General features: G+C 41.3%; 1 protein-coding gene across 2 annotated transcripts in view; it reads right to left on the bottom strand.

Annotated features, from left to right (window-relative positions):
• The window catches only part of UBN2 (ubinuclein 2), a 49,911-nt gene extending 21,960 nt beyond the window's left edge, over window positions 1-27,951 (bottom strand). The window contains exons 1-11 of one of the 2 annotated variants that reach the window (XR_014539032.1): window positions 26,141-27,951; window positions 17,778-17,870; window positions 16,662-16,763; window positions 14,661-14,798; window positions 13,308-13,420; window positions 10,728-11,226; window positions 9,428-9,498; window positions 7,904-8,033; window positions 7,208-7,326; window positions 5,085-5,198; window positions 1,921-2,064 (exon numbers count right to left, since the gene is read on the bottom strand). Coding sequence is in view for 1 of the 2 variants with exons in the window: in XM_083573750.1 (XP_083429876.1) it covers window positions 1,921-2,064; window positions 5,085-5,198; window positions 7,208-7,326; window positions 7,904-8,033; window positions 9,428-9,498; window positions 10,728-11,226; window positions 13,308-13,420; window positions 14,661-14,798; window positions 16,662-16,763; window positions 17,778-17,870; window positions 26,141-26,644 (2,027 nt within the window). In the remaining variant the exon portion in view is untranslated. The remainder of the gene's footprint in view (window positions 1-1,920; window positions 2,065-5,084; window positions 5,199-7,207; window positions 7,327-7,903; window positions 8,034-9,427; window positions 9,499-10,727; window positions 11,227-13,307; window positions 13,421-14,660; window positions 14,799-16,661; window positions 16,764-17,777; window positions 17,871-26,140) is intronic. The other variant, XM_083573750.1, reaches the window with a different exon arrangement.
• Between the last annotated feature and the right edge of the window lie 45 nt (window positions 27,952-27,996).

The raw sequence follows: 27,996 nt of genomic DNA, 5'->3' as shown, positions 1-27,996 counted from the left end.
TGGACTGTCAGAGCACGCATAGTTGGAATCGGTTTAAGGTGAGGTTTGAAAGACTGAATTAATTTACTTCGGTGAACACATCTGCGTTGGACATCCTGGGATAGGCTACACTATAAAATAATGCAAGGTAGAAAGCTGCATAAACAATTCAGTTATCAGGGATTATTCTAAGCTAAAAACATGGCCCATGTGGTCCAGCACCCTGTTCTCACAGTGGCCAAAGAGATGCCCATGGGAAGCTACAACAAGAGTGGTAACAAACTACTTTAAACATGTTGCTTCTCTTAAGTCAGTGCATGTACAGTATGTGCCTAAATAGCAAAATCATATTTCAAATTTCTTTTCAGTTGTACACTACCACCAATTTTTTTTTACAACTACAATAACTGGCAGAAATGATTACCATTGTGTATTTGGGTTACCGTTATGCATTTGTGTTAGACTGTTGTTTCAAATGGCTGCTTCTGGTTTCATCTTTAGCATTTTCTACTTTTAAATAACTTATTTCAACATTTTTTGGGGGGTAAAAACTGTTTTTAGCATGATTATTGTCAAGCTGACACTTATTTACTTTTGTTCTCTAACAGTAAGCCATTTCATTATCTCTTCTTTGAATAGTTCTTGGATGTGAACTAATAGAGGTTTCTTAAAGAAGTTGAACAGTTGCTGAAACCACCAGAAAATCTCCAATGATTTGCTTCAAATACTCTGATAGATGGACAGAGCAGCATCTGGGCTGATCACCATGCAGATCCGTTAAAATAGCCACATCTAACCTCCTAATTCAGGTCCAAATCTTTAGACTTATAAAAAAGCCAAATTAATATTACCACTGTGAGTGGAACTACTACTAAACTGCTATTTTAAGTGAGCGAAAACAAGCACCAGTCACTTTTAACAAACAGTATCATATATTATAGTACCTATAACTCTAGTGGAACCTGTAATTCGTACTACTATAATTTATATGGTATGCACGTAGGCCCCGTTTACCAAACACACATGTGTTTCCTGGAAATCATTTGTTAGGTGAGCATTCACACAACAAGTCCACAATTTCCATTTATTCTAATCTGTGATTTGCCAGATCCCTTTGTTCCTTCCCTCCATGGTTGCACCCAACCAGCAAAAGAGAGAAGGGAAAAACTGATTTGACCAATCTCTCCTGCACTCTGATCTGTCCACTTTCTTTCTCTCCTTCCTATCTCCATGGTTTCTACCCAAAAATGGCCACCACCAACAAGCAAAGCACAAACAAATAAGGAAGTAAAGCAGTGGGCAAACTCAGCAAGTATGGATTATCGCCAACTGGAGACGGAATCAGCTTCCCCTCAGTGCAACGTTTTGCTACTTGTTATAGGAAAGAATATCTGTAACCTGACAAGAACTTCAACGTTTTAGGTATAGAAGACTAAGCAGAACCTTGTTCAAAATTGTTTTCTATAGTATTGGCTGATGAAATACGAACATCAAGGAAACGGCCTCATAAACACTATGCATTGATATGCACCCAGTGACACTGCAGAACCTAGTAGATATTAAGAAAATAGAGCTTAGATGGTTCTGTCCTTTCCTATCAGGCTAGTCCCAAGAAGTGGTGGTGGGAGATTGTTCAGTTTCACTATGAGACTTTGCTGCAGCATTCCCCTGCATCTTGTTTAACATATACCTGAGGAAGTCTGTGTGGAGATTTGACATAAGGTGTCACTACTATCTTCATATACACTCACTCAATCTCTCGACATATGTTTTCAACTTCTTCAGGCCTTACAATCTTGTCACATTTCTGTAGCTTGGTGTAATCAAGTGTCAGATGAACTAAAGGAAAGCTGTGACTGCATTCAAACAAAACTTTTGGTAACATTTGGGAAAATGTTGACAAACAGCAAAAATCTAATCAAATCTAATCAGGTACCATACCTAGCTTGCATCCAGCCTTTCGGCCAAAGTGGCTTCACCTCAGTCTCCATAAAGGCCTTGAGGTAATCTTCTGCAGATTGGCTTTTATTTGGCTCTAGCTCATAACATCCCAGTTTTATCTTGATAAGGTTACACAGCAATGACCTGTTGAAAGAAACCCGACAGCCTCAAGCACAACTGCTTTACCATTAACATGTCAAAAGTAATCTGTGTACACCTATCCTAGAACCTCACAAACTTCCTCCCCCCCAACAGGATTTACTAGACTTGTTGTAGCTCCACTCCCCCTGCCTTTTCTGCTATACCTTTTAGGCAAGCTACACTGTGCATCCTATTCTACATTATACAACAGTTTAGTTTTCGTTCTTTTTGTTACAGCTATATCCTTGTTTCCATAACTCACAATTCACACAACCCAGGTTATCAAAGAACTCTGCAGTCAGTTGTTCCAAATGCTACACTGTCCACACTTAATATATTTAATATAAATATATTAAGCAAAACTGCTTTTGGATTACCCTTGCCATGGAATCAGATTTAAGAAATGTTGTTAAGCAAACTGAGAGAATGCATAAAACACAAAGGCATGGAATATGAAGGAGGAGGGGGAGGAAGGAATGGAAGTGACAACTGGTTTTGGGGTAGAAATTGGTACTGAGACGGCTCTAGTCGCCCTAACAGATGATCTCCATAGACAGCTGGATCGAGGCGGGGCAGGACTGCTGATTATTTTAGATTTGTCAGCAGCCTTCGACATGGTCGATCATGAACTTTTGGACCACCTTGGACCGCCTTGCCAACGTGGGGATTCAGGGCACAGTCTGACAATGGCTGCGCTCCTTTATCTCAGGTCGGGGACAGAGGGTGGCGCTAGGGAAGGAGTTGTCATCATGGCACTCCTTGGTGTGTGGAATGCCGCAGGGCGCAATCCTTTCCCTGATGCTTTTCAATAACTTTATGCGTACCCTTGCCCAGACTGTCCAGAGTTTTGGGCTGGGTTGTCATCAATATGCTGATGACACCCAGCTTTATCTATTGATGGACGGCCGCCCTGACTCAGGATCACATTCATCCAGTGCTTTACCAGTTGCATTGGCTCCCGGTGGAGTACAGGGTCAGGTTTAAGGTGCTGGTTTTGACCTTTAAAGCCCTATGCAGCCTAGGACCCTTGTACCTACAGGACCACCTCTCCTGGTATGCCCCGCGGAGGACCTTAAGGTCCATAAATAACAACACTTTGGAGGTCCCAAGTCTCAAGGAGGTTAGATTGGTTTCAACTAGGGCCAGGGCCTTTTCAGCACTGGCCCCGACGTGCCCCAAAGAGACTAGGGCCCTGCAGAATTTGACATCTTTCTGCAGGGCCTGCAAGACGGAGCTGTTCCGCCTGGCCTTCGGCTTAGACTCACTCTGACCCCTTATATGGGATTTGGTATATAAATTTTCCCTTGGCTTTTTTGCTGGCCCATGTAGGACCAGAATAGACAGCTGGCTCGGGTGAATATCTGATATTTCCTCCCTTTACTGTCTTGATTTAAGGGCTACTACTAAAATGAGGCTGCATTTTAAGCTGTATTTTAATTGTTTGCTGTTGTTGCATTTTAAGCTGTATTTTAATTAACTGTTTGTTGTTGTTATTGTTGTTGTTGTTTCTCTATTACGTTTTATTGTAATTCATATTTGATGTTAGCCGCCCTTAGCCCAGCCCTGGCTGGCCTTTTATTATTATTATTATTATTATTATTATTATTATTATGATGATGATGATGATGATGATGATGATGACAGCCAATGTCTGAGGCTATTGTCCTGACTAAATGGTTTCTGCATTGTTGCTTCACCAGCAAATGGGAAGTTAGACCCAATTGGGAGGGTACAGCAAATAAAACAAAAGGTTCAGATGTCCATATTTTGCTAAGGAACAAAGGAGATTGCTTTGCACCCACACTTTCCTATTTCCCCTCTGCAATTACTGAGACAGGAGCCAACACATGTTAAATTGTGAGAGTCAGTTGTATGCTCTAAACATCTAAGCTATTTGTACCGGGCAGTAGGATAGCCAAGAATAATAAATTCAAAGGAGTTTCACATAATCAAAATAAACATGATCCAAATAAAAGCAAAGGTCCTGGAATTAGAACTGCTGGCATAGCTGAATATAGGAAGCACTAGTAAGGGGAAGAATGGACAGGTATATACCATTACATAGGTACATAGTATGTAAAGTACTATATGCACCATACATTCCATAGCACCTGGGAAGTATTTTGGGTAACCTAGTAAGGTTTTATTATTCGGCTCTATTTCCCTAATGTGTCTGAATGAGAAGTGATGCAGGTACGAATCAGTGTTTAAACACAATGGAAAGCATGATGAGGGTCAATAAAATGAAGCTGAATCCAAACAAAACAGAGGTCCAATGGGCAAATGGTTCTCAGATCTGGGAATTGGGTGCCTTGCCTATTCTAGATGGAACTGCATTCTCCCTGAAATAATAGGTGCATAGTTTGGGGTACTTCTTGAACTGGCACTGGAGACTCAGGTGATCACAAGACATTTGGAGGAGCCCCTTCTGGTGGTGCCACAGCTGCTCAGATTCATCTGGCATCCATCAAGAAAAGGGAATTCTCTGTAGTGACATTTATTTTGGGAAAGTTTCCTTTTGAGATTCACTACTTTTAGTAATGTGTTTTCCACTGGCCATTAAAAATATGCTTGTTCACCTAAGCATTTTTTCCCCATTATTGATTGCCAAGCCACTTATTTTTACCTACTTTTGATTCTGTGCTTTTATATTTTGTGTTTTAATGTAGTTTTAGGACATTATTAAATTATGTTGTACGCTGATTTGTCACATTAAGTGAACAGCAGCATATAATTCCTTTCAATAAATAAATAAAGCATACAAGATAATTAATTTTAATCTCATTAGCCTTCTAAACGTCATACCCTTGTGCATTATACTAGCCACAAATCAGTTTAAATTTGTGACAACTATAATTGTGCATTTATTGGGATGGGGGAAGACTTAGAAACAGGAATTGCTAGCACTCCTTTTTGTGGCAGTCAGGGTGTGCAGTAGGCCAAGTTAGATTGTGATGTGACAATTGCGATGCAATGACTAAAAAGGACATTGCAGTGGACAAACAAGCAACATGATACCATACCTCACTGTCTCATCCCAGCGGAATTTCTTTCTTGGACCTGCAACCCTTTTTCCTGGCTTCTCATCCTCCTCCTCCTCAGAAGCATTCTTGTCTCGCTCATCTTCTGCTTGCATTCTAGAACAAAAGAGCAATTATGTTTCTGGCAACGATATACCTTTGGACTTATTTCTGCAACATTATTTTTCAGGAAAAGTTGCTTGCTATTATTGGATATTTGAATGGCCATCTGCACAGTCCCATGTATGTGTCCTCTCCCTGTGCAAAGCAAGCCTAATGAACACCCTAGAGCTCTAGCCATTTAAAAGGAAAATTAATTATATTTGCATACTTTGGGCGGGAAGGTGAGCACCTTCTCCCCGAGTTCTTTCGCAACCACTGCGAAAATTACCAGTTGAAAGGTGTGTGAGTCACATGCAGCAAGCAAAAGTTTTTGTTTGCAACTGTACAAATGATCATATGAAGAGCAATAGTTGCAGACAAGCAATCTGCTTTCCTATATGGTCTTGGGGCAGTCCCAAATAGGGATGACTGGCTAGCTGACACACCCTTGGGATGGATGATGTGTCCTCAAGCAAATAAGGACTACAAGATTGCTCAGCCAAAAGCTGTATCTTCCCACTGCACACACATTCAGAGCATGATGTTTTAAACACAGAAGGCGTCAACCATAAAAAAGAAGGCGTCAACCATGATAGCAAAAAAAAAAAAAAAATCCTCTTGACAACACGTTGAAGGTGACAATGCTTCTAGTGCAATGGCTCTTAACACCAGCCATAAACAGTATATTTACTAGCTTGTAGTAGCGGAACCATGGAAATGGTTGGTTTAAAATAGTGGCTAGTGGTCATTTCCTCTCACAAGGAGACCCTAACTAGGATACAGCATCCTTGTTTAGTGAACTTCAGGGAATGCAGGCAAAAGTGCCTTTCTAAGGTCACGGTAAGTATTTTCCGTAGGAGTACCACAGGCATGCAAGAAATGCAGGAAGAAAAACGCATTAGCAACCATAAAGTGAGACAATAAAAGAAACAAAAAAATAGGGAACTAAGTTCTGTCATGGAGAAACTTTCCTTAGCTGCTACAAACTCAGTCAGAAGAGAGCTGGGTGGGAAAGCATTTGTTCTAAATCTGAAAATGTGTAGATCTATAAAATCTCCTTTAAAAGCAGGGGATATATGCACCAACTCCCTTATAACAGCTCTAGAAAGTTCGCAAAATTTATGCTTTGCACAGGTGAGGAATCCATATGTGGGACTATACAGAGAACATAAGGAGCTTCAGCTTCTAATTATACATACAATTGTGTGACTATCATGCTCCCTGCAACACAATAACCCTAGTTCCGAGTTCATTACATTATTGCAAATTCTTCCTACACTGTTATTGGGAGTGTAACAGATTCCCAAGGGCACCTGTTGTATTTTAGATGAGATATACAGTATTTATAGTTTTGCTGTTTGCTTTATATTCTGCTTTTTTTGTAAACAGTTTGGGTAATAAGTGATATATAAATATAAGAAATAACATAAATAAGCAAGTACTTACCTTGGCTACTCCATACCAATACATTTTCCCATAGTAAAGAATGTGGCCCAGGAGATTGCTAGTGCTCCCTGTGGCTTTACTGCCATGGCTAGCGATTCTTTTTAAAAAAAGAATTAAAAGTTATTTTGAGAACTGCATATAAAAGAGAATTTCTAGCCGCAGCAACAAAGCTGCAGCAGCACTAGCAACCTCCTAGGCCACCATCTCCAGAACACCTTGCTCTGCAGGAGCCCTGGCCCTTCCTCAGACCAAGAAAGAGGAGAGCGAGACCTGGAGGCAGTGACACAACCAGTGCTGCTGCTGCTGCATTAGCAGCAACAAAGCAATTGACAAGGAAGGAAGGAAGGAAGGAAGGGAGGAAAAGGAGTAAGCAGGACTCAGGCACCTGCCTTAGGTGGTGTAGTATCTTGCACTGGCCCTGTTAAGAGATGGCCTAATTCAAAAGAGCAACCACAAAACAGATACAGAAGGCCACAAGTACACCCCTCCAGATAAAGTGCTAGCATTTGCATAACCCTACTTTCCTCCATAAATCCTCCACATAAACCAAGTGAGACATATCTGGGCAATGCACATACTTGGCATTCTTGGCCTGACTGTGTGCATGGCAGTCTTCCTGATATTTGTATAGTTGTTCAGGCATGACACAGCTGACAGCCAATTTCAATTTTTGCAATGGTTCCTTCAGACGGTCATCCTGAGAAAACACAATCATTAGTAATGCAAGCATTCTTGCCAACTGATTTATGTATTGCTTCTCAGAGACTGCACAGTTCCCCTTCATCCTGAACCACCTCAAACATTTTTCAACTTCTGAAACTTGGATGGGGGGGGGGGAAGGAGCTACTGGAACCTTTAATTCTGCTTTCATCAAGAATGAAGTTAGCCTATCATATTAGCAATAAGAGCTTGTGTTTAATCTTTTAATATGATAAAAATGATAAAGAACCAAAAAATGAGGTTCATGGTTTCTCTCCAAACAAAACAGAAGTAGTAAATCAAGGTTTGTTCTTGGCTTTGAGCTTGTGCTTCATTTGGAGAGAAAACTATAAGCCCAGGTTCACACATCAAATGACAAGACAATGTCTTGCTTCACAGCACAGCCAGGAGTCAGACAGGAGCAGAGTGCTCTTACTAATTAAATCATGATTTAAAATTAACTCTATTTGACATTACATATATACCACATCAGTGGCTTAATTCTACAGAGAACCCAGCCTAGTCCATCTTCTACAGCCCATGCTAAAATATACAACTGCTGCAGGTATGCTTACCTGGACATTGAGGTGCAGTTTCTTCAAACGCTTTATCAGTGTGTCCTTACTGCACGGCATAAAAGCCACGAGGTGAGAGTATACTCCATTGCGGATGGTAGGACTCAATTCCTGTAACTGCAACTCAATACTGACAAATAAAACAGAAAGTCACAATTAATGAGAAAAATTTGACCACTGCTTCTACTCACTGTTCATAAAAAGGGCATTTATGTTATACAGACAGAGGAACTGCAATACTAGAATTGTTTTCCCCTGCATGCATTAATATAACTGTATCATGAGACAGGATTGGCTATACTCATCTTTCAGGCTCTGACAGGGTAGCCAGAACAGAAGTATAGCCTTTAGAATAGGTATAGATGTGGATTACACAAACAGCTGTGTGTTCTGCATTAAATTGCCCTAGCTACAGGAAACAAGTAATACCCATTGTTTCATACATAATGTAGTATATCTCCCACCACATTCAATGTCCCTCCCTTCCCTCTGAGATAAAAATTTAGACTAAAATCTTGGGGAGCAGCAATCTCTTTTTGCTGCTATTACTTCATTAAGCACCATGTGATGAATGCTACATCATATGTAAAAATATAGAAGAAGAGTTTGGATTTGATATCCCGCTTTATCACTACCCTAAGGAGTCTCAAAGTGGCTAACATTCTCCTTTCCCTTCCTCCCCCACAACAAACACTCTGTCAGGTGAGTGGGGCTGAGAGACTTCAAAGAAGTATGACTTGCCCAAGGTCACCCAGCAGCTGCATGTGGAGGAGTGGAGACACAAACCCGGTTCACCAGATTATGAGACTACCGCTCTTAACCACTACACCACACTGGCTCTCTACAGCTATCAAATAAACATCTTACATAGTTTAATTCAGAAGTATCAGCTGCCACACTATGATTATGTAAGTTTCCAGACTTGTACAATACAAATTCAGAAGAATTTAAACATACAGTAGTTTCCCCTTGTAAATCAAAAGATTGTCAGCAAATGAACAATACTAATTAAATTTCTATGGGTAACTTAAAGCTTTTCTGTCCTGGACATTGTCATCTGCTCTGCTCCTGGATCTGATCTGTTGGGCAGGGAGGCAGATAAAAGTGCTTCCTCGGAGAGACTGCTCTTAATCAAGGGCAACAAGTGTAAGGCAGCCAGCACCACCACTGACATGGGTAAGGAGCTATAATTCTTCTAGACAGCCAGAACCTGCGCAGACAGAATTGTATAACTGTGTTCAAGAACTGCAACTTTAAGAACATGTGCATACTTTCCCCTCTTCCCTCTCATTCCTTTTTCCTTGTATGCCTGGTAGTTTTAGACTGCGAACCTGAGAGCAGAGACCATCTTAGTACTGATTTCTGTAAGCCGCTCCTGAGAGCCACTTGGACTAAAGGGTAGGGTATAAACATTAAAAACAATGAATAAATGAAGTCTGTCTACTTCATGGCCTAGAAATTGATCAGGACAACCATTCTGTTGCATAAGCACAACATTTTCCTCAAAACCAAGGGAACACTTACTCAAGCAAGATATTATTCATGTCCTGTGTGAAGAATTTTTTTCTGCCTTCTTTACCAAAGAGCTTGGCAGCCTAGAAACAGCAATAAAAACACAGGTACTTTGAGTACACTTAATGTCAAAAATCTTCAGAGTTTTATGATTATATATATATATATATATATATATATATATATATATATGTAAAGGTAAATCACCCCTGGACAGTTAAGTCCAATCAAAGGTGACTATGGGGTGCTATGCTCATCTTGCTTTTCAGGTCGAGGGAGCCGACGTTTGTCCACAGACAGCTTTCCAGGTTATGGGGCCAGCAGGACTAAACCACTTCTGGCACAGTGGAACACTGTGATGGAAGCCACAGCATGCACCGAAACACTGTTTACCTTCCCTCTGCAGTGGTACCTACTTGCACTGGCCTGCTTTCAAACTACTAGATTGGCAGAAGGTGGGGCAGAGCAACGGGAGCTCACCCCATCAAGCGGATTTGAACTGCCAACCTTCTGATCAGCAAGCCCAAGAGGCTCAGTGCTTTAGATTTAGACCACAGTGCCACCCGCATCCATCACACCCACACACACAGTTTATATGTATTGTAGTTTTGCATGCTGTGTTGTGCATCAAAAAAGTATACAAATCAAGTGACTGACCTGCCATTTACAGTCTCTTGTAAGAAACAACAAATAGCATCAGAGAAGTAATTGCAGCATTTGCAAGTTTAATACAAACTGTTAATGACACATAACTAGAGGGGAATAAGTCTACCACTCACCCAGTGACACTAAGTTGTTTCCAATGGTGTAAGTCAGCTGATGGAAAATTTCCACCAGCAGAACAGAGAGGGAACAACTTCAGGTGATTCCCCCTCATCCCTACAGCCCCCGCTCTAAATCTGCTCCAAAGGGTAATGGAAGCCCACACAAATAGGTGCAAGGGGGAGGGGGAATAGCTGAAAATTGCTTCCTTCCCCATTTCAGTGACAGAAGCCTTACTGTTAGGAACATAGGAAACAAGCTTATACCAAGTGAAACCATTACTAGCTCAGTACTGACAACACTGTCTAGCTCTCCAGGGAAGGGGTCTCGCTGCACTAGCTTGAGATGGGATTGAACCTGGGAGCTTTTGCAAAGCAGAGGTTCTACCATCGAGCTATGGCCCTTTCCCATTAGCTCAGCCACACCACCAGATTCAAACCAATGTTTCTAATGTTACTCTTAATACTACAAATATTGCCAGCCTTAATGTTAAGCAATTTGGGTTGTAACAACTCTCTGCAAAATTCAGCACCAAGAAAGCCACACTTACAGTTCTGAGGTCTTCAATGCGCTTCTCTAGGTGTGCTGGAAGACCTTCTGGGAGGGCAGGCACCTGTTTCAGTGTCAAGACCTCAGAGGTATGGGAGGGCTGAGTGACATTTCCATTCTCCTCCGATGGCTCAGATACTGGGCTACCATTGGAAGTGCCATCAAGTAACCTATCCAAGTCAATGTCTCCCAGCATCTCCACGGCAATTTCGGCTTCCTGTAGGAGCTCACGCTCACTTGTGCTGCTAAAAATGGAAAGGACTGGATCTGTGATGATGAGGTTCAAGTCAGATACATCATTTCCACCAGTGGCAGGAGCAGCAGGAACTTTGTTAGGTGTAGAGGTGGTCACTGACACTGTGGGGTTCAAGTTAACTTCTTTCTTCTTAAAGGCTTCCTTCTCCTTCTGAAACTTGCGCAGCATTGCAGCAACTGAAAGAGAGTCCTTGTACAGCTTTTTCTTTTTCTTTTCAGATTTGTGTGAATTTAAGGCCATTACCCTGAAAAACAAAACCACACACACACACACACACACACACACACACAGAGTATATAAGCAGTTGGGAAGAATTAAGTTCACTCAACTTAATTCCCATTTAGTAAATAATCTGGAGTCTAGTTTTAGTTAACATCTCTGTATTCTGCAATGTATGAGTAACATAACATACACTGAACTAGTAAATTTTCTAACATGAGGAGTTCAGAGTTTTGTGATCTCATATTAGTTGTGACTAATGTGCTCCGGAGGGAAAAATACTGAAGAACTCTTGAATGTGGAAAGTTGAAATTTAATTATGCAATTTTTCCTTTGGTATCTTATGATCTATTGAGATTTAGCAGTATCATATTTATATGAACTTTGGGAAAGCACTCTTTTAGAAGCGGGGTGTATGGGGTGTTAGGAGATGGGTAGTACCTCTGGTGGCAAACACATTGTGCTCCTTCTGGGGCAGTTTGTCCACCTTTGATCCCTACCCTGCACTCAGCTCTCACCTATGGCTCCTAGAAGCTATCAGCACGCAACAGTGGTTGCACCCTGAGAACAGCTTAAGTGGCTGAGTAAACTAGGTGAGGGTAGCCAATGGGTCTCAAACACTCAGTGAGTTAGGGACTTCCTTGCATGTGAAGACAGGCTCTGGCAGATTGAGTGGATGAGGCCAAAAGAGGGTCCAACAGTCAAGAAGGTGATTTCTGCACACGGTGCAGATGGAAGTAAGGGGCAGATGGGGCTCGTCAACATTGGAAGGAAGTAGAGTTAGAAACTGAGATAGAAAAGCTAAGAGCTAAATGGCACCTTAAACCTAGGTTATGGGCACAACTACTGAATGTCCAGGCAAGCTTTTTTGTAACAAGAATACAAAGCTGAAAATGAATGAACTGCAGCTAAAATATTATATTCATTTTTCACATGGTCTAGTCCTTCCCCTGCCCACCCCCCTAATATTCTTAAGAGGGTCTCCCCTCCAGTCTTCAGATAGAAGCTGAAAGTGGGGAGGCAGAAAAAGCTCCACCTTTCCTTCCACTCCACAGTTTTAATCTGAAATCTTAGGTGCAGTACTGTGCCCAGAGCTCATAAACTGATGACACTAATAAAATTCCCTATCCCAAAATGCACCTAGAACAATGGGAATTTCGAACACTGGAAGGAAGCCCATCTAGGAGAAGCAAAACTCTAGTCTTAAACCACCATTGCCTTATGGGATATCTTCAGCAGAAGAAAAGGCTAAGGAATAAACCCTACACAAAGCTAGAGTAGAGTCCCTAAGATGGTGGGAAGGCGCCTTGTATGCCTTCTGGCAATTCCTGCAGCCAGGCTGCTGCCAAATGTATTGCTCTGACTTCATTTGGACCACATCAACACAGCCAAGAGGGGAGTCTTGTCATCTAGGCAGCCCAGGACCTCTGTACATACTGCCCAGGCTTGCACCCTGGGAAGGTAACTTCAGTGCTGCTAATGCAGTGGTTAGACTTCACCCCTGGAGGCGCACTCCACTGTCCCTCAAGACACACAGATGCCAACAAGAAGCTCTAGCCATTCTACTGCTAGGTTTGTGCAGGAAACCAAAGGGGGGTGGAACACCGCAAAATCCCACCCTTTGTCCTATTCATGACTATGTCACAACTTGATTTTAATTTATTTAAATGAACAGCAGCTCACAGTAAAAACTAATAGGAGTAATTTAACATTTGCTCTTGGTGCCTCCTCCTCAAGAGGTCCGGAGGGTGACAACAAGAGAACAGGCCTTCTCTGCAGTGGCTCCCCATCTGTGGAATGCTCTCCCTAGGGAAGTTTGCCTGGCGCCTTCATTATACACCTTTAGGTGCCAGGCAAAATCGTTCCTTTTTAACCAGGGTTTTGGTTGATTTGATTGACATCCTATCCCCTTTTAAAATGTGTGTGTTGGGTTGCTGCTGTTTTTATTTTGATTATGTATTTTGTGGTTTTATATTCTGATTTTATTCCATGAGCTGCCCTGAGACCTGCAGGTACAGGGGGGCATATACCGTAAATTCAATAAATAATAATAAATAAATTCACTAAACCAGGATACACTCTCATAGAAATTAGTGTAATATGCACCCCAACTGCCGAGAAACTTTCATCTTCCGAGGTTTTTTCTCCTTCTCTGCCTCTTCCTCTTTCCGTTTGCGCTTCTTCATGCCATGGTCCTCATCATCTTTCAGTTTAACTACCTAAACGCGGGGGGAGGGGGGGCGGAGGAGAGGGAGAAGAGCAGCACACCATTACTTCAATCGTGAAATAGCATTCTATTACGGAATTAAGATTGTAAGTGTTTCATTATGGGATCAGAACAAGATCCATGTAATCTTTCCAATAGTCAAATGCTTCTAGAACCTTACAAGTACGGTAAGATGATGACAGCTTCCTCCAGTTTGTCCTTCCATCATTATTCTTCACTTTACAAGCAATCACTTGTCATATGTAGAGCATAATACTATGCCCATGATCAGCATTTCTGGAGGGGGCTAGGATTAGACAGAACGTTCTTCCAGTAGCAAATAAGTATGTGATGCTGCTGCCAGAGGCCCCAAAAGCACCCGCAAAAGCTTGTGCAGCGCAGGAACTACCACCTACAGTGTTGCTGCCAGCAGTAGCCAGCCGAGGACCCTGAAACAGGGTGTTAATGGGGCAGAGTGGGTTGTCTATGGATCTGTTGCATTTTAAACAGGTCCATTTCTCAGAAAGAAACCCTCTCTGGGCCTCTGTACTGCATGAGCCTGCAGCCCCTCACAACTGCCTGCCTTAGTTGTCATGAGCCGACAAGACTGCAGATACAGTGAAGGATCCACCGCTTCATGCTTCCCTGACACCTCCTAGGATTGCAAAGCTCCAGGGTAATCCTATGTATGTCTACACAAAAGTAATACAGAGTTTTCGTGGGACTCTGTGTATATAGGACTGCAGTCAAAGTTACGCATGGGTGGCTTACAGAGATTTCTTTATAGCAGCACTGCAGCATCTGCACCAACTCACTATTCTTTTCTAGGCACAATTCAAGGTGCTGATTTTGATCTTCTTTTCATAACCGTTAAAATCAAATGAGGAGAGGCTACAATTCAGGAAGATCTCAGGCTCAATCCCTAGCATTTCTGGATGGTAGGACTTCAGGAAGCAACTGTGAAAGACTCTTCTTACTAAGAGTAGACAGTTTTGAGCTAGATGGATTAATGATCTGACTCAGTAAATTCAGCCTCACACATTCATCAAGCATCTTCTTAGAATCTTCAAAAGCAAGGGGACATAGAGACAGCCAGCTAAATGAACACAAATATTGTGGTATTTGTATTAAATAGTACATTTACTTTAATGTGAAAACTGAAATACTTCAACGTAATAAGCGAAGTGCTTTAGAATCTTCACAGCAAACCTGTGCTATCTCTAAATTTTTCTTGGAATAAATTATTTACTCACTTTAGATGGTCTATTTTTTTTGCTTTCTGTTAAGTCTTCCTCTTCAGAATCAGATGCTTGCCGGAACTGCAGAGTCCCAGTGTTTATGTAAAACCCTCCATATTTAGTAGTTAAGGATGCAGGTACCAATTCATCATACTGAGAAGGAAATGGAAGGTTTAGGTCAAGAGATCATTACCATTTTGTTAATATGGAAATAATGCATTTGCTATACCGCCATACAATGAACAGGATATTAAACTAACCAAATAACACCATACTAGTGTGGAGAAAATAACTGCCAGGACTGTACAACTCACAAAGCATATTAAAAACAGAATAATATTTGGATGAAGGCAATGCTGAGATACTGCAGTGCTGACAACATTATATCCGCATACAAAAATAGAATAATCTCAAACCATTACATACATTGGCTGTAACATAGCAGAGCCATGACATAATGTAAAGCTATTAGGGTAAATGTGAAAATTTATATTAATCTATTATCAATGTTTTATAAAGCCATCTGGAAAACGGAAAATCTCAAGATCACTCATCAAGTGCCTCTAGCTAATATCAAATGCCACCCTAATTTCTATCATTTACCAGGGCACATTGGCAAGTGACCAACATTAGTAGCATAATTGTTTCTGGCACATATTGTAAATCATAAAAATTAACCATCTCACTATAATTCCATGCTTAACAGGTAAATGTTTACATTTAACAAGATTTCGCTCACATCATATTCTAGAAACATCACACTAAGTTTGCAATCCTAAACACACTTCTTAGGCAGCAAGCCCCATTGAACACAATAGGGTTTCTTTCCAAATAAAATATAGTGTAAACCATTTGCCTTTTAGCTTTTCTCTAAACCCAGAAGGAGATAATTTTATTTTAAAACATTATATGCTGCTTTTTAACACACAATGGTACTCAAGGGTAAATTTGATTATTTTAATAATTTTTATATGAACTACAGAATAAATAAAAACCATTACAACAAAAAATGTAAGTAAACCTTAGCCATAGCCTCCCAAACAAAGGCAGCTGAATACAAGCTGAAAGAAAAAGGTCTGCTTACAAAATGAAGACAGAGAACACTTCCTGACATCTACTGGCAGATTGTTCCAAATGGGACCAGAGTCAGACTTTGAGGATGCTCAGCACAGTGCCAAAAATGCCACTCCAACACCACCCCAATGAGGGCAGGACTCAGAACTGCTTGTGACAGCAGAAATGACTGCTGTCACATACTTTTTCTGCCATGGGCAGCAACGGCACCACTCACTATCCTCCCCTGACCCCAATATATGCTTCAGCCATGGATGGGAGGCAGTGCTTTTGAACAGGAGCCAAATTTGGCCCCTATCCATAGTGACATCCCACTATCTTAAATTAATGAAAATGCAATGTCCCAGCCTTAAATCTATAGCTTTCATAGATCTATAGTGCTACCCAGACTATAGATCTATGAACTCAGTAATTTTCATATATCCATGGGCCAGGGCATTACATTCTGGGTAATTTTAAATGATGGGTGGCCACCACAGATGGGAACCAAATTTAGCACTTATTCAAAAGTGGTACTGCTATAAAGCACCTGCGGGCGCAGCCAGGAGGGCAGTGAATGGTGGTGTTGCTGCGTCAGAGCAATGAGGGGCCCCTGGCCAGCACCCGACCTGGCCAACTGCTTTTTCTGGGCCTAGTTCCAAAGGCCAGAACCCCAGCATAAAGGCCTTGCTCTAAGTCACTGATGTTGTAAATTGTTGTGATATAGGCTAAAGCCAGACTGCTGAATGCAACCTGTGTGAGAACTGATATATGAAATAATCCCCCTTTCCACAAAGTAGATTAAAATAGCATGAAGGCATTTGATGTAATTTCATCTCTAAAGTGAAAAAGGTTTGCAAAACTGCTAGTGCCTGGAATGGTGATCATAGGCAAACCCCTGAACACTGATTGGAATGATTGAAAGAGGGCAGCATACAAGTGTAACAAATAAATTTTACTTACAGCCTCTGAATTATCAATGAAAGGATCAGTTTCATCATAACCATAGCCTATGTCTATTAGATCCTGAACACGGTCCTTCCGATGCTTGTGGGTCTTTCCACCCTGCAACACAATATTTACAACTTGAAACCACTGAGGTACTGGTGCCAACCAAGTTAATATATGGCAGACACAGGCACTATAGGGCATCGGACAGGGGAAACTTTTGGTGCTACTTCAGTACTGACACAATCAAGCAATTTACAGTATAGCAGAAAATAATTTATCTTGCTGCTGCATTCAAGTTCTCAAAATCTACAATCCTCATACAAAAATATAGGCATGAAAGTTTATACTAGATAACTCTTATAGTCACAGGTTAACAATTCCAAGCTTAACAGCTCAACAATGACAATTCAGTGACCTCATTCTAGGCAGGATTTCATTTATGAAAGATTATGATAGGTTAGAGGTTAAGATAGACTAAATAGAGAGTAGTGTGGCTGGAGATGGATGAGTAGGATTATGCTGAATAACAAATATTATTTATATCTTCTTCTTCTACAAAAAGTACCCAGAATGATGAAGAATTAAATTAGTTCATTCTCTCAATACAATTTATTATTTAAAAATATAATTGACTTTGTTTTGTTTTTCTTTCAGCTGCCCTCCACACTAAGCAAATGGCTGCTGTGCTGGGTGAGCTATAACCCGCTATGTCTAACCACAACAAACCAAGGCTTTCTAGTTTCCAAAACGCCCTGTTGAAATATGTAACCACCAATTTTATCTTGCTCCCTATGCAGGTAGTCTAACCACTGGGGGCAAGGAGGAGTAAGCATAAAGGGGACTTCGTTTATTGCAACTGGCCCAACATGTCATTGTAATCCCAGAACAGTAATGTATCCAGTGGCACTGGAGTTCCATGTGTGTAGCCTCTTTCCATCAAGAAGTAGAACTGCAGCCAAAATCTAACAATATTAACTAAGTTTTATAACACATGTGACACAATGTACTAAATTATATGAGAAATTAAGAAAACTGAATTCTTCAGAATGTACCAAGTGGCTTTAGTAAGAACACCTATAAAATATGAACAGCCAGACTTAGAGCAACATAATAAATCTGTTTACTCACGTATTTTGTTTCCAATTTCTTAGCCAGCATTTCCACTTCATGCCTCTCACGCTCTTCATCATTAAATGGATCTTCAGAAAAAGAAGATTTTATCTAAGGAGAAAACCCCAGAAATCAGTCATTGTTTAAATTCATATATGCACAATACAAATGAGTAAAGAAGCCACAGAATCAGTACAGTTTATTTTATGAATGCAGCTTTGGTGAGGAAGCAGCCTTTGCAACAAGTTCAGTTTAACACTGTAACACACCAGTACTAGAAACTTTAAAGAAGGGATGCCTTACCCACAGTTTGCAACTTCCAACCAAATCTTTCTGACCCTCCAAGATCCCACCAGTCTTAGCAGTGGCAGCAAAAAGAAAAATATTAAAGTAGGCTCTGGCAAAACCCAGCACCTTGACAGGGATACATATTATGCCCTTCCCCAGTTATGAGATTGATTATTTGATAAGCAAAAAGGTGGTAAAATGTGTGGGTGTACCCTGTCTGTGTGTGTGTGTGTGCAAGTGTATCAGCATAGTATGTGAATGCAATAGTGTGCATGAAAAAATGTGCGGCCCCAACACCCACTGCTGTCATTTGGCCCCCAAGAGAGCTGGCTGAGAGTGAATGTTGCTCTCAGGCAAAAGGAAAAAGAAAAAAGAAAAAAAGCAAGCCACCCCTAATTTAAAGTAAATTCTAATGGAATCATTAAGAGTTGCTTTGAAATACGTGTCTCTAAGATCAAGGCATCAGAATAATTAGCTGCCCTTCCCAACTTAGCATATGTATTTAGAAGCATGACGTATGCCAAAGAAGTTGGAGTGCTGTCAGCAATGAAGGCAAAGCCATACATTTTATTACATCTGATATAACTTGACCACTTCATTGTCAATGAAATACCAGTAAGACAGTAAGATGAAGTATCTGAAAAATAGCAATTTAATTGTCTATTTGTTCATTAAGCTCCATTGTCATTCCCCCCCCACATTCAAGCATTTTGTTTATGAAATTCACTTAGTCAATCAACCAGTGTAAATCAGTCACTTTTCCTAGTCTGCTTGACATGCATATAAAGGTTAAAGTTAGAATTCACCTTCAACAAACTAAGGCAGCTTTGCCTACTTTCAGAATCTATTCATGATGATGATAATTAGATTTTTTACTCGCCCTTCACCATAAGGTCTCAGGGTGGCAGCATGAGCAAACCAGGATGCCTCTAAATAATCATGGTTTCTCATTCCATACAAACCAGGAAACTCCTGATAGCAGCCCAGCTTCCAGTATGGGGGAAAAATAGTTCTTACAAAATAACAAATCTGTAGCCAACGCACTACAAGACCCATTTGCCTTGTACTTTTATCCTTTTTCTATCAGAGAACTACAATATAAAAACTTTTTGCATTTGTCATGGCACAAGTTTCAGCAAAAGGTGATGCTTCACCATCCTTTGAAGACCAAGAACTCAAATAATTGGGCTGAAGAATTATTGTTCATAGAACTTTCTACAAGCCATCTCACAAAACCTCAGAAAAGGTATATTTCTAGAAACAATGTACCAATGTGTCACTGCTAATTTAACAAGAGCATGTATTCTAGAGTTTTGAAGCCCTTCAGAATCAGGAAAGCAGCAACCATCTAAAATAATGAAAAATACACTGTTCTACAAGCCAAGGTAGATAAAGGTCAAACAGCAAACCTATCTGCTCACGAACAAAGATAATCCATTGTTTTGAACTATACAGTTTATAAATGTAAACAATTTACGTAATTCTTCCGCACATTTCTAAAGGTTAGTGATATGTGGCTGAAGAGGCTGAAGAGGCAACGAAACAAAAGTTGAAACAAATTCAGGTTGGACAAGCCACTGAAGATGGCTTGCTTTACAACTCAAGTGTTTCTTTCAAACCAGGATCCCCAGTTCACATGCAATGAATCAGGATTCATGATACCTAGAAGTAAATGCTGAACTCCCCACCCCACCCCACCATGTGGGAAAAGGAGAGGAACGGGGAGCTCAGTGCACATAGCACTAAACTATGGCTTAGTGTTATGTGCAAGCCAGCCCAAGTAGCATCTAAATGCACTAGCAGTTTTGATAGCCATTTGACAAGGCTACTTGGGAAACATTTCCAGAAATGCCCAGTGTTTTGTTTTGTTTTAAAAAAGAATTAGAACTAGGTTTTGTATAAGATAGAAAGAGGGAGATAGCAAGAAGCATTTGGAAAAGTAATGTCTTGTAGAATTGTCATGGATGTTGGAGGGACAAGAAATTGGGTGGGGGCAGTTGCAAATTGCACATGTGTTTGGTAGGGACAAGGTGACAATTCGCTGTAGGACTGAGCTAAGGAATTATACTGTTGTAAGATTCTGGCACTCTCATTTTATATATAACCAATCCAAGCACCGAGATCTAAAGAACTTTGCCTACTAACAATAATGTGCCAACAATGTAATCTATCCTCCCATAATATATGTGGGGTTGGTAATGTGCCACTTGGAGAGCCCAGTTGTTGAGAATTATCTTTGTCGCATTTTAGTATTTAAGAAAGAAAAAATTATCAGAGAGTGGGATATATATACAGAGTATATGTAAAAGAACACTGTCAAAAGATCAATCTGTTGGCAGGTCTTGATTGAGCTTCAGTGTGTAAGCAGAATAATTTTATAAAATAAAATTTATAGTAAATCAAATAACAGAGAAAGTAAAGTTTAAGGGTGTATTTAAGGAACTTAATTCAGGAACACAAGGGGAAAATTGGCGGTCTTGTCAAATCTAATCACAAATGGATGTACAAAGCAAGTATTAGTTAAAGAATGAATCATTGTTTATTTTGTATTTCTTATTTTGCCTATAACATCTATTGCATATTTCTGTTATAAAGTTTTCAACCAATAAAGCATTAAAAAAATAGTTTTTAAGAAAGAAAGATGTGCACTCAAGTTTTCAAAGAATACGCACACAGAGCATGAAAATATTGATTCAAAGACAGGGCACTGCTGCAGTCAGAGAGCAATTTGTGTTCCTTTGCTGTACGACACAATTTACCACATGTGCAAAAGTTTACCCACATGGTAGGGCAGAGATACGTAGGTTGGGTTCACATTACATGCCCTTAAAGTTTAGGTGGAAGCAGTGGTAAAACTGCTGTGAGTTTTAATTCTGTATTTTATCTTTAATGTATTAATATTTTTGTAAGCCACCTTCTGTTATTTCATTACAAAGGCAGGCTGTAATTCAAATAAGAGATTTCTCAACAGAAATGCCACATTGGTAAAAAGACATTGGTTACTGACTACTGTGTGTAAAGCAACTGGTACCCACAACAAGTGCAACTGGGCATCTGCTGCAGAACACACACACTTATCCAGAGTCACTTTAAACACGCCTGCTGGCTTCCCAAATGTTATTTCTAAATACTGCATCTATTGGCAGGAGACACAGAGAAAGAATGCAAGTCCCTGCTCTTACTCCAGAGCAGTGCCATGGAGGCTGTGCACAGCACTCCAGGCGCACATTGTTTACCAAAAGCCAGTGATAATTACTTCTGATCCAATATCATAAAAGCTGGGCTACAGAGACAAGAATTCTGAAGATGACAGGTTTGGGTTTTCCCCCAAGTGCTAATTTTAAATCAAGTTCTTATAAATGAGAATAAGTTATATTGCAAAACTGGGATAAAGGGCCTCGTGATTAGAACTTGCATTTTAAAGAAAGCTTTCTGAAAGCTCTTTTCCCAGGTGAGATGGCAGTCAACTTATGAATTATTATTGTTTTAATAAAGCGACTAACAACAACAACTACATTCAACATCCAACTCATACATACTTAGGATTCTCATTTGAATGTAAAATATCAATATTGGTAACTGATGGCTTGCAGAGAATTCATGTCATAGAAAAGGTAAAGGACCCCTGACAGTTAAGTCCAGTTGCGAATGACTCTGCGGTTGCGGCGCTCATCTCGCTTTACTGGCCGAGGGAGCCGACGTTTGTCCGCAGACAGTTTTTTCCAGGTCATGTGGCCAGCATGACTAAGCTGCTTCTGGTGAAACCAGAGCAGCTCACGGAAACACCATTTACCTTCCCGCTGGAGCGGTACCTATTTATCGACTTGCACTTTGACATGCTTTTGAACTGCTAGGTTGGCAGGAGCTAGGACCGAGCAAAGGGAGCTCACCCTGTCCCGGGGATTCGAACCGCCAACCATCCGACTGGAAGTCCTAGGCTCAGTGGTTTAGACCACAACTCCACCCGCGTCCCTATTTCATGTCATAGCTTGCTCAAATTTTTCATTCAGGCTACATTATTCTAAGTAGAGATAGAAAGTATGTTAGCTTTCAAAACAAAACTATGAGAAGTCCCTTTACTCCCTGTATTCACAAGTTCCTGAGTGTTTGTAGGTTTTATTCAGTTTCATCACAGGTTGAACGATTGAAAACTACATTCCCCAAGTTATTATGCTTGATCATATTTCTAAGAAAGCAGCTGCAGGCGAAGGTCTTGTAAGTGTGTGAGTCAAAGTTATTTACAAACTAAAATGCTCTCTGTGATAGTCAGTAGAATCTAGGAAGCAACTATAAAAGACTAATCAATTTCAGATGGATTTTTAAGCATTAAAGGTCAATAAACTTTACTGTCCTTGCAGCATGGTCAGGGCTAGATGCATTCAAGGGAACCACTCAACTGAATGGATTGTGGGCTAGGTATTCACACTGATTTTTTTAATTTTTAAGGTAAATTTCATGTTGGGAATCATTAGGAAAGGGAATGAAAATAAAACTGCCAATATCGTCAAAACCCTTTCATAATTTTATGGTGCAACCACCTTTGGAATATCGTGTGCTGCACTGGTCACACCTCAAAAAGAATATTGTAGAGTTGGAAAAGACGCAGAAAAAAGGCAGTCAAGGGGCTAGAGCAATCCTACTTTAAAGAAAAGATACCAAAAGGGGCTTGGTAGCTTAGAAAAACCCGGCGGGTATGGGTATACAAGATTATGTATACAAGAAAGCAGACAGGGAGAGGTTTTTGTCCCTCTCATAAAATGCAACTACCCAGGATCATCTAATGAAGTTGAATGGTGTGAGAGTCAGAAGAGACAAAAGGAAGCATAGCACACAATTTAACTATAGAATTCCCCATCAGTATAGATGCACTGATGGCCTCTAGCTTGGATGACTTTAAAAGGGTATTAGACACATTCAAATTGGATACAGCTATCAATGCTTAATTGTTATGATGACTATCTATTACCTCCAGCCGCAGAGGCAGCATGCCTCTGAATGCCAGTTGCTGGGGGAAATGAGTGAAGAAGGCTGTTGCAGTCATGTCCTGCTTGTGTGCTTCCCATAGGCATCTAATTGGCCGCTGCAGGAACAAAATGTTGGACTTGGTAGGCCTTTGGTTTCATCCAGACAGGGTCATCTTGTGTTCTTAAGGCTGTGCTTTCAGACATATGGCACTTGTATGGTTTAGCAGATAAGGGTGTTGGACCACAACCATAGTGACCAAATCCCTATAGTTTGCTACATGACACGCTCCTAACATGACCTAACGTAGCACATAATGGTACAGTGATAAACAATTAAATACTACGTAGGGCATTTCACAATTCCACAAGTGCTCTCTTGCTTTGCCTTCCTACTACTGAGGAAAAGAATAGGTGGATCCAGCTGCACAAAATTCAACAATGTTTAGGAATATAAGGCTGTACTTAAAGGAAATAAAACTAGCTGAATTACAAATGAATTGTTTATTTCATTAACCTCTCCACATATTCAATATTGTTTCACAATGAGCAAAGCTCTGCTGTTCGCATATGGCCAGTGATCCCACATGTGGTCTGTAAAATCATTCATGGGCATTCCTGCATCTGCCTCCACAAACAACAATTGTCTGCACCATTTTATATTATCTCTTTTAAAAAATAAAATCACAACCTTCAGTCAGCTTTTGGGCAAAGCACTGAGGTAAAAATATGTTATACACTGCCTGGGCGTTTCAATTTAATGTGCTTTGTATGAGAAGATTTCAGATTACAGACGTATTTTTTTAAACAAAACACTCAATGATAATTTGCAATACTCCAAGTATGCGGGCCTACAAAGAAGACTAAACAAGTGAAAGACTAAGTAAGTGAAAAAGCAGAAAAGCAAAGGGCAAATGGACATGAAATTACTCTTCAGACCACATAAGATTATATTCCATAACGTTAAGAGGGGTACACTTGGTAAAACTGCACAATGCCACCCTGAGGATCCGTATAAAGAGGACCAGATTGTAAAAGAGAACACAAAAAGTATCAAATTCTTTCTAGTGATGGAATACAAACATAGGCTAATCTTGATAGCAACCACCTGTGTGAACATTCTCAGTGGTCTACTAGTGAGCTGAAGGTACTACAGCTCAGATATTTAGCAACACATCCTAAACACAATTTAATCTTGAATTAGGATCCATTTTCTTCACTCCTAGAAAGATTCATGCAGCCAACACAACAGAACCCAGGATCTTAACACTGTGCACTGTTAGTTAATTTGCACTCAAGACCAATCCATAAATCCGGGATTATATATTACATCACTCACATAGGTAGACCTTCCTGTGAGTGAAGAAAATGTGGCCCAAAGAAATGTCTCAACTAGCTATTAGATGTTCCTCAGTGTAATAAGGATTGTGAATTATCCACAGCTTTTATCCATTTCTCAGAACTGCACAAACCCTGCATTTCTGTAGATAAGACTACAACACCGCTTGTAGAACTCAACATTCACTGTCTCCAAAATGCTATTAAGTGGCAGTTAAAATATTCCACTTTAAGTCTTAGAGAAGGAACCATAATGAGCCATTTAAAGAACCCAAATCTGAACTGGACACCAAACCAAATGCAGAGAACAACTCAGCTTCGTATGGACAAATTACCAGCAGTATAACAAGTATAGACACACAATAGCTTCTTATAGACAAATTACCAGCAGTACAAACAGTGATTAACTGTAATTAGTCTCTGTTTAGGAAGAAGAAATGCCACCATTCCTTCCAATGGACTGGTCATGACAGTGTTTTATCTAGCATCAACGCTTTGAGAACTCCAGAGAAAAGTAATTAGATAATTTTATGGAACTCATGTAGGTAATTCAGCCTAGTAGCCCTGCCAATCTTAGCTGGAACTTTACAATTAATATTTCCACTAGCTATTCTGAAATATTTTCCTTAGACAAGTTTCTCTAAATTGCAAAGCAACAGAGTCAGAATATCTTCATATACTGGTCTATTTCATAACAGTCAAATGTGACTGTAATTCAATTTTTTATGCAACGCTGAAAATTCTCTGTCACCCTTTCTTGCAAGAACAAGTACACTAACCCTCAATGCTATCAGCCTCCTACAGAATTGTAAGAGTAAGCCTGATATCTAAGCAACACCAGACTCTGAAGTCTAAAGCAAGGTGTTTTAAAATGTTATAACTAACTTGTCACCAAGATATTTAATAGTTACAACCAAGTAATTAGCCTTAATATATACTGACTTCCTTTCTCCTTAGCCACTTTAGCTGTTTACAACTAGTTTTAACAAATTAGGCTACTCTCACAAATTTAAGCCATTCTATGGGCTTGTAACAAGGGAACTTCCTGACCTGTGTACAGTTTGAAGTACAAGAACCTATACTGGGTTCAGTTTTGTACATGATCGCCACTCTTCCTACACAGACTATGGTACCCTGGCACAGCCATGCAGCTAGGTTCATGTAGGGCAGCTTCTTATAGCTCAGTTGTTACAGTCTGAGACTCTTACTCTTCAGGTTCATGGGTTCAAGCCCTACATTGGGCAAAAGATTCCTGCATAGCAGGGGGTTGAACTAGATGACCCTCAGAATCCCTTCCAACTCTACGATTCTATGACTGTGCCCTGGCACCACAAAGGTGGCAAGGTTGAATGAACACTCCGGATAAGTCCCATGGTGAAATGCTCACAAACACCAGATAAAAGAACAGATAATTTATGTAATGCAGGTGAAGAATGTTTCTAAAAGAATTAACTGAAGACAAATTAAATAAAATGCGTGCACCCTGGGAGCTGCCCCGGCAATATAAGTATATTTGAGCCTCACACAGGTCAATATGCCAACTGATGGATTTCTTTGGACTCTGATTTGGATCAAAGGGTCACACAGCAAAAAAAGCTTGTTCCTACATGGTCACTATCATTTGACAGGGCAACCCTAGCAGCGTTTAAGCTCTTATATCCTCATATGCTCTTCCGAGCAAGCGCTTTCATTTCCCCATCATTCGTTTCGTTCACACAGCGCTCAAGCTAAGGACAAGAGTAATAAATAGGAGTCAAGATGGAGAGGGAGGAATTTGGTTAGCAGGTCCCGTACCCGGGGCTCGCCACACATCAGCAGCTCGGGATAGCTGAACTCCACACAGCTCTCCTCGGTGGGGTCCTTCAGCACCAACTCCAGGCGAACCGTCTGACGCGGGGGCGACGGCGGCGACTCTTGCCGGTTGCTCTCGAGCTGCAACGGCTGGTTCGACGGAGGCGGCGGCGGCGGCTCTGGCCTTGGAGGCTCACGCTGAGGTGGCAGCAGCGGCTTCGGCGTCTGCTCAGGCCGGCTGACCTCGCGCGGTAACACCGCCGACTGTAACTCCAGTCGGGAGCAGGACTCGAAGGGCTGCGGTGGAGGCTCTGCTCGGCCACTATCGTGGTGGAGGTGGTGGTGGTGTTGCTGCGGCTGTTCTGGCAGTTTCAGGGCCTCACACACCAATGGCTGCTCCGCCTCGCGACCCCCTCCAGGCTCTCGCTCGAGCACCGGAGTCTCGCCTTCTCGTCGCCTCACGGGTGACAGACTAATTAACGGCACCCGGCGCGGCTCCGCCATCATCTAACCCCCCCCACCCCCCCTTCCCACCTGTTCGGTGACCCTCCCTCACCACCCACAACTCCGGCTCCTCCTCCGCCCGTTCCCTCCCCTTAACCGGGTCAGGGTACCTCCCCCCCCCTTCCTCACTAGGCTCTCCTCGCTGCTAACACCGCCGCCATCTTGGAGCCCCCCCACGTAAATAGAAGCAGGCCACTAGGGCACGCATGCGCAAAAGCGGGACCGCCACGGACGCGCCGCTGCACGTCACTGTTGTTATTGCTCAGGTTTTCAAGACGTCACCGCGATCGCACGTTGAAGACGCTGGAACCCCGCCCATAGTTGCCTTGGAAATATGCACGCTGCTCTACCGTAAGATTCTTAAAGGGGCAGGAGTCGAACTTTGCTTTGAATGAACGTGGGCTGCTACCCAGGCATCTTCTCTTCCCTCCGCGATTCAGCTCGTCCGCCACGCCCACGGCTGGAATTTTAAACGGCCCAGAAGCACGGAGCAAGCGCAATGTCCGCAGCAACTTCCGAGAGGATACAACCACGCATGACCATTTCTGACATAAGAACATCTCTCTTTCCTTTCGCAACTACTGTAATGAGAAAGTCGTATACATTTGGGGGTCGGTTCAGATCTTAGTAACTCGTGTATAAGGAGGTGATTATGGAAAGCAGCTCTTTGCCAGATACTAATCGTCACGAATAAAAACGTGAATATGGGAAAATACTTGCACATGAATTTTTTATGATGCAGCTGTTTTAAGTAGATGAAATAGACCTGTGAAGATCTTCCGCAACCGTGTTACCTCTTAAGCAATCTCTGCACAACAACGCCACTGAAGTGTTTTTACTTTTTCACTGAATTTCCGTTGAGACTGGTAGAAGAGCAGGTGGAAATTTGGTCTTATAACTCACTTGCAACCTCCCAGGATCAGTTTAATGCAGTTTGTGAACTCCAAATTCTCAGTGCTGTTCCTGTCTCTAGAAACAGTATGATATTTGGCACCCCATATTTTGGAATGAAAAAAAATGTGGCTAATCCTGAGTTTGGGATCCTAATCTACCTCCAAAACGTTTCTGTCCTCAAAGAGCCTACACATTTTGGTGGTGGCAGGCCAAGAAAAACACACTAAAGTAACATAAAAGTCCCACTTGATCGGACCAAAGCCTTACAATGGCCAACCAGATGTTTGTAAAGCAGGATATGAATTTAACAGCCCACTCCCCACTTGCTGTATTCAGAGGCATACCACCTGCAATACTGGATGTATTACACAGCCATCATAACTAGTCGCCACTGATAGCCTTATCCTCCAGTAATTTCATCCCTTTTAAAGACATCCGAGTTGGTGGCAAATAAAAGGTTT

This window comes from Podarcis filfolensis (genome assembly GCF_964270895.1).
Source record: "Podarcis filfolensis genome assembly, chromosome: 10".
NCBI lineage: Eukaryota > Metazoa > Chordata > Lepidosauria > Squamata > Lacertidae > Podarcis > Podarcis filfolensis.
This window is presented reverse-complemented; position numbering and strand designations above follow the sequence as displayed.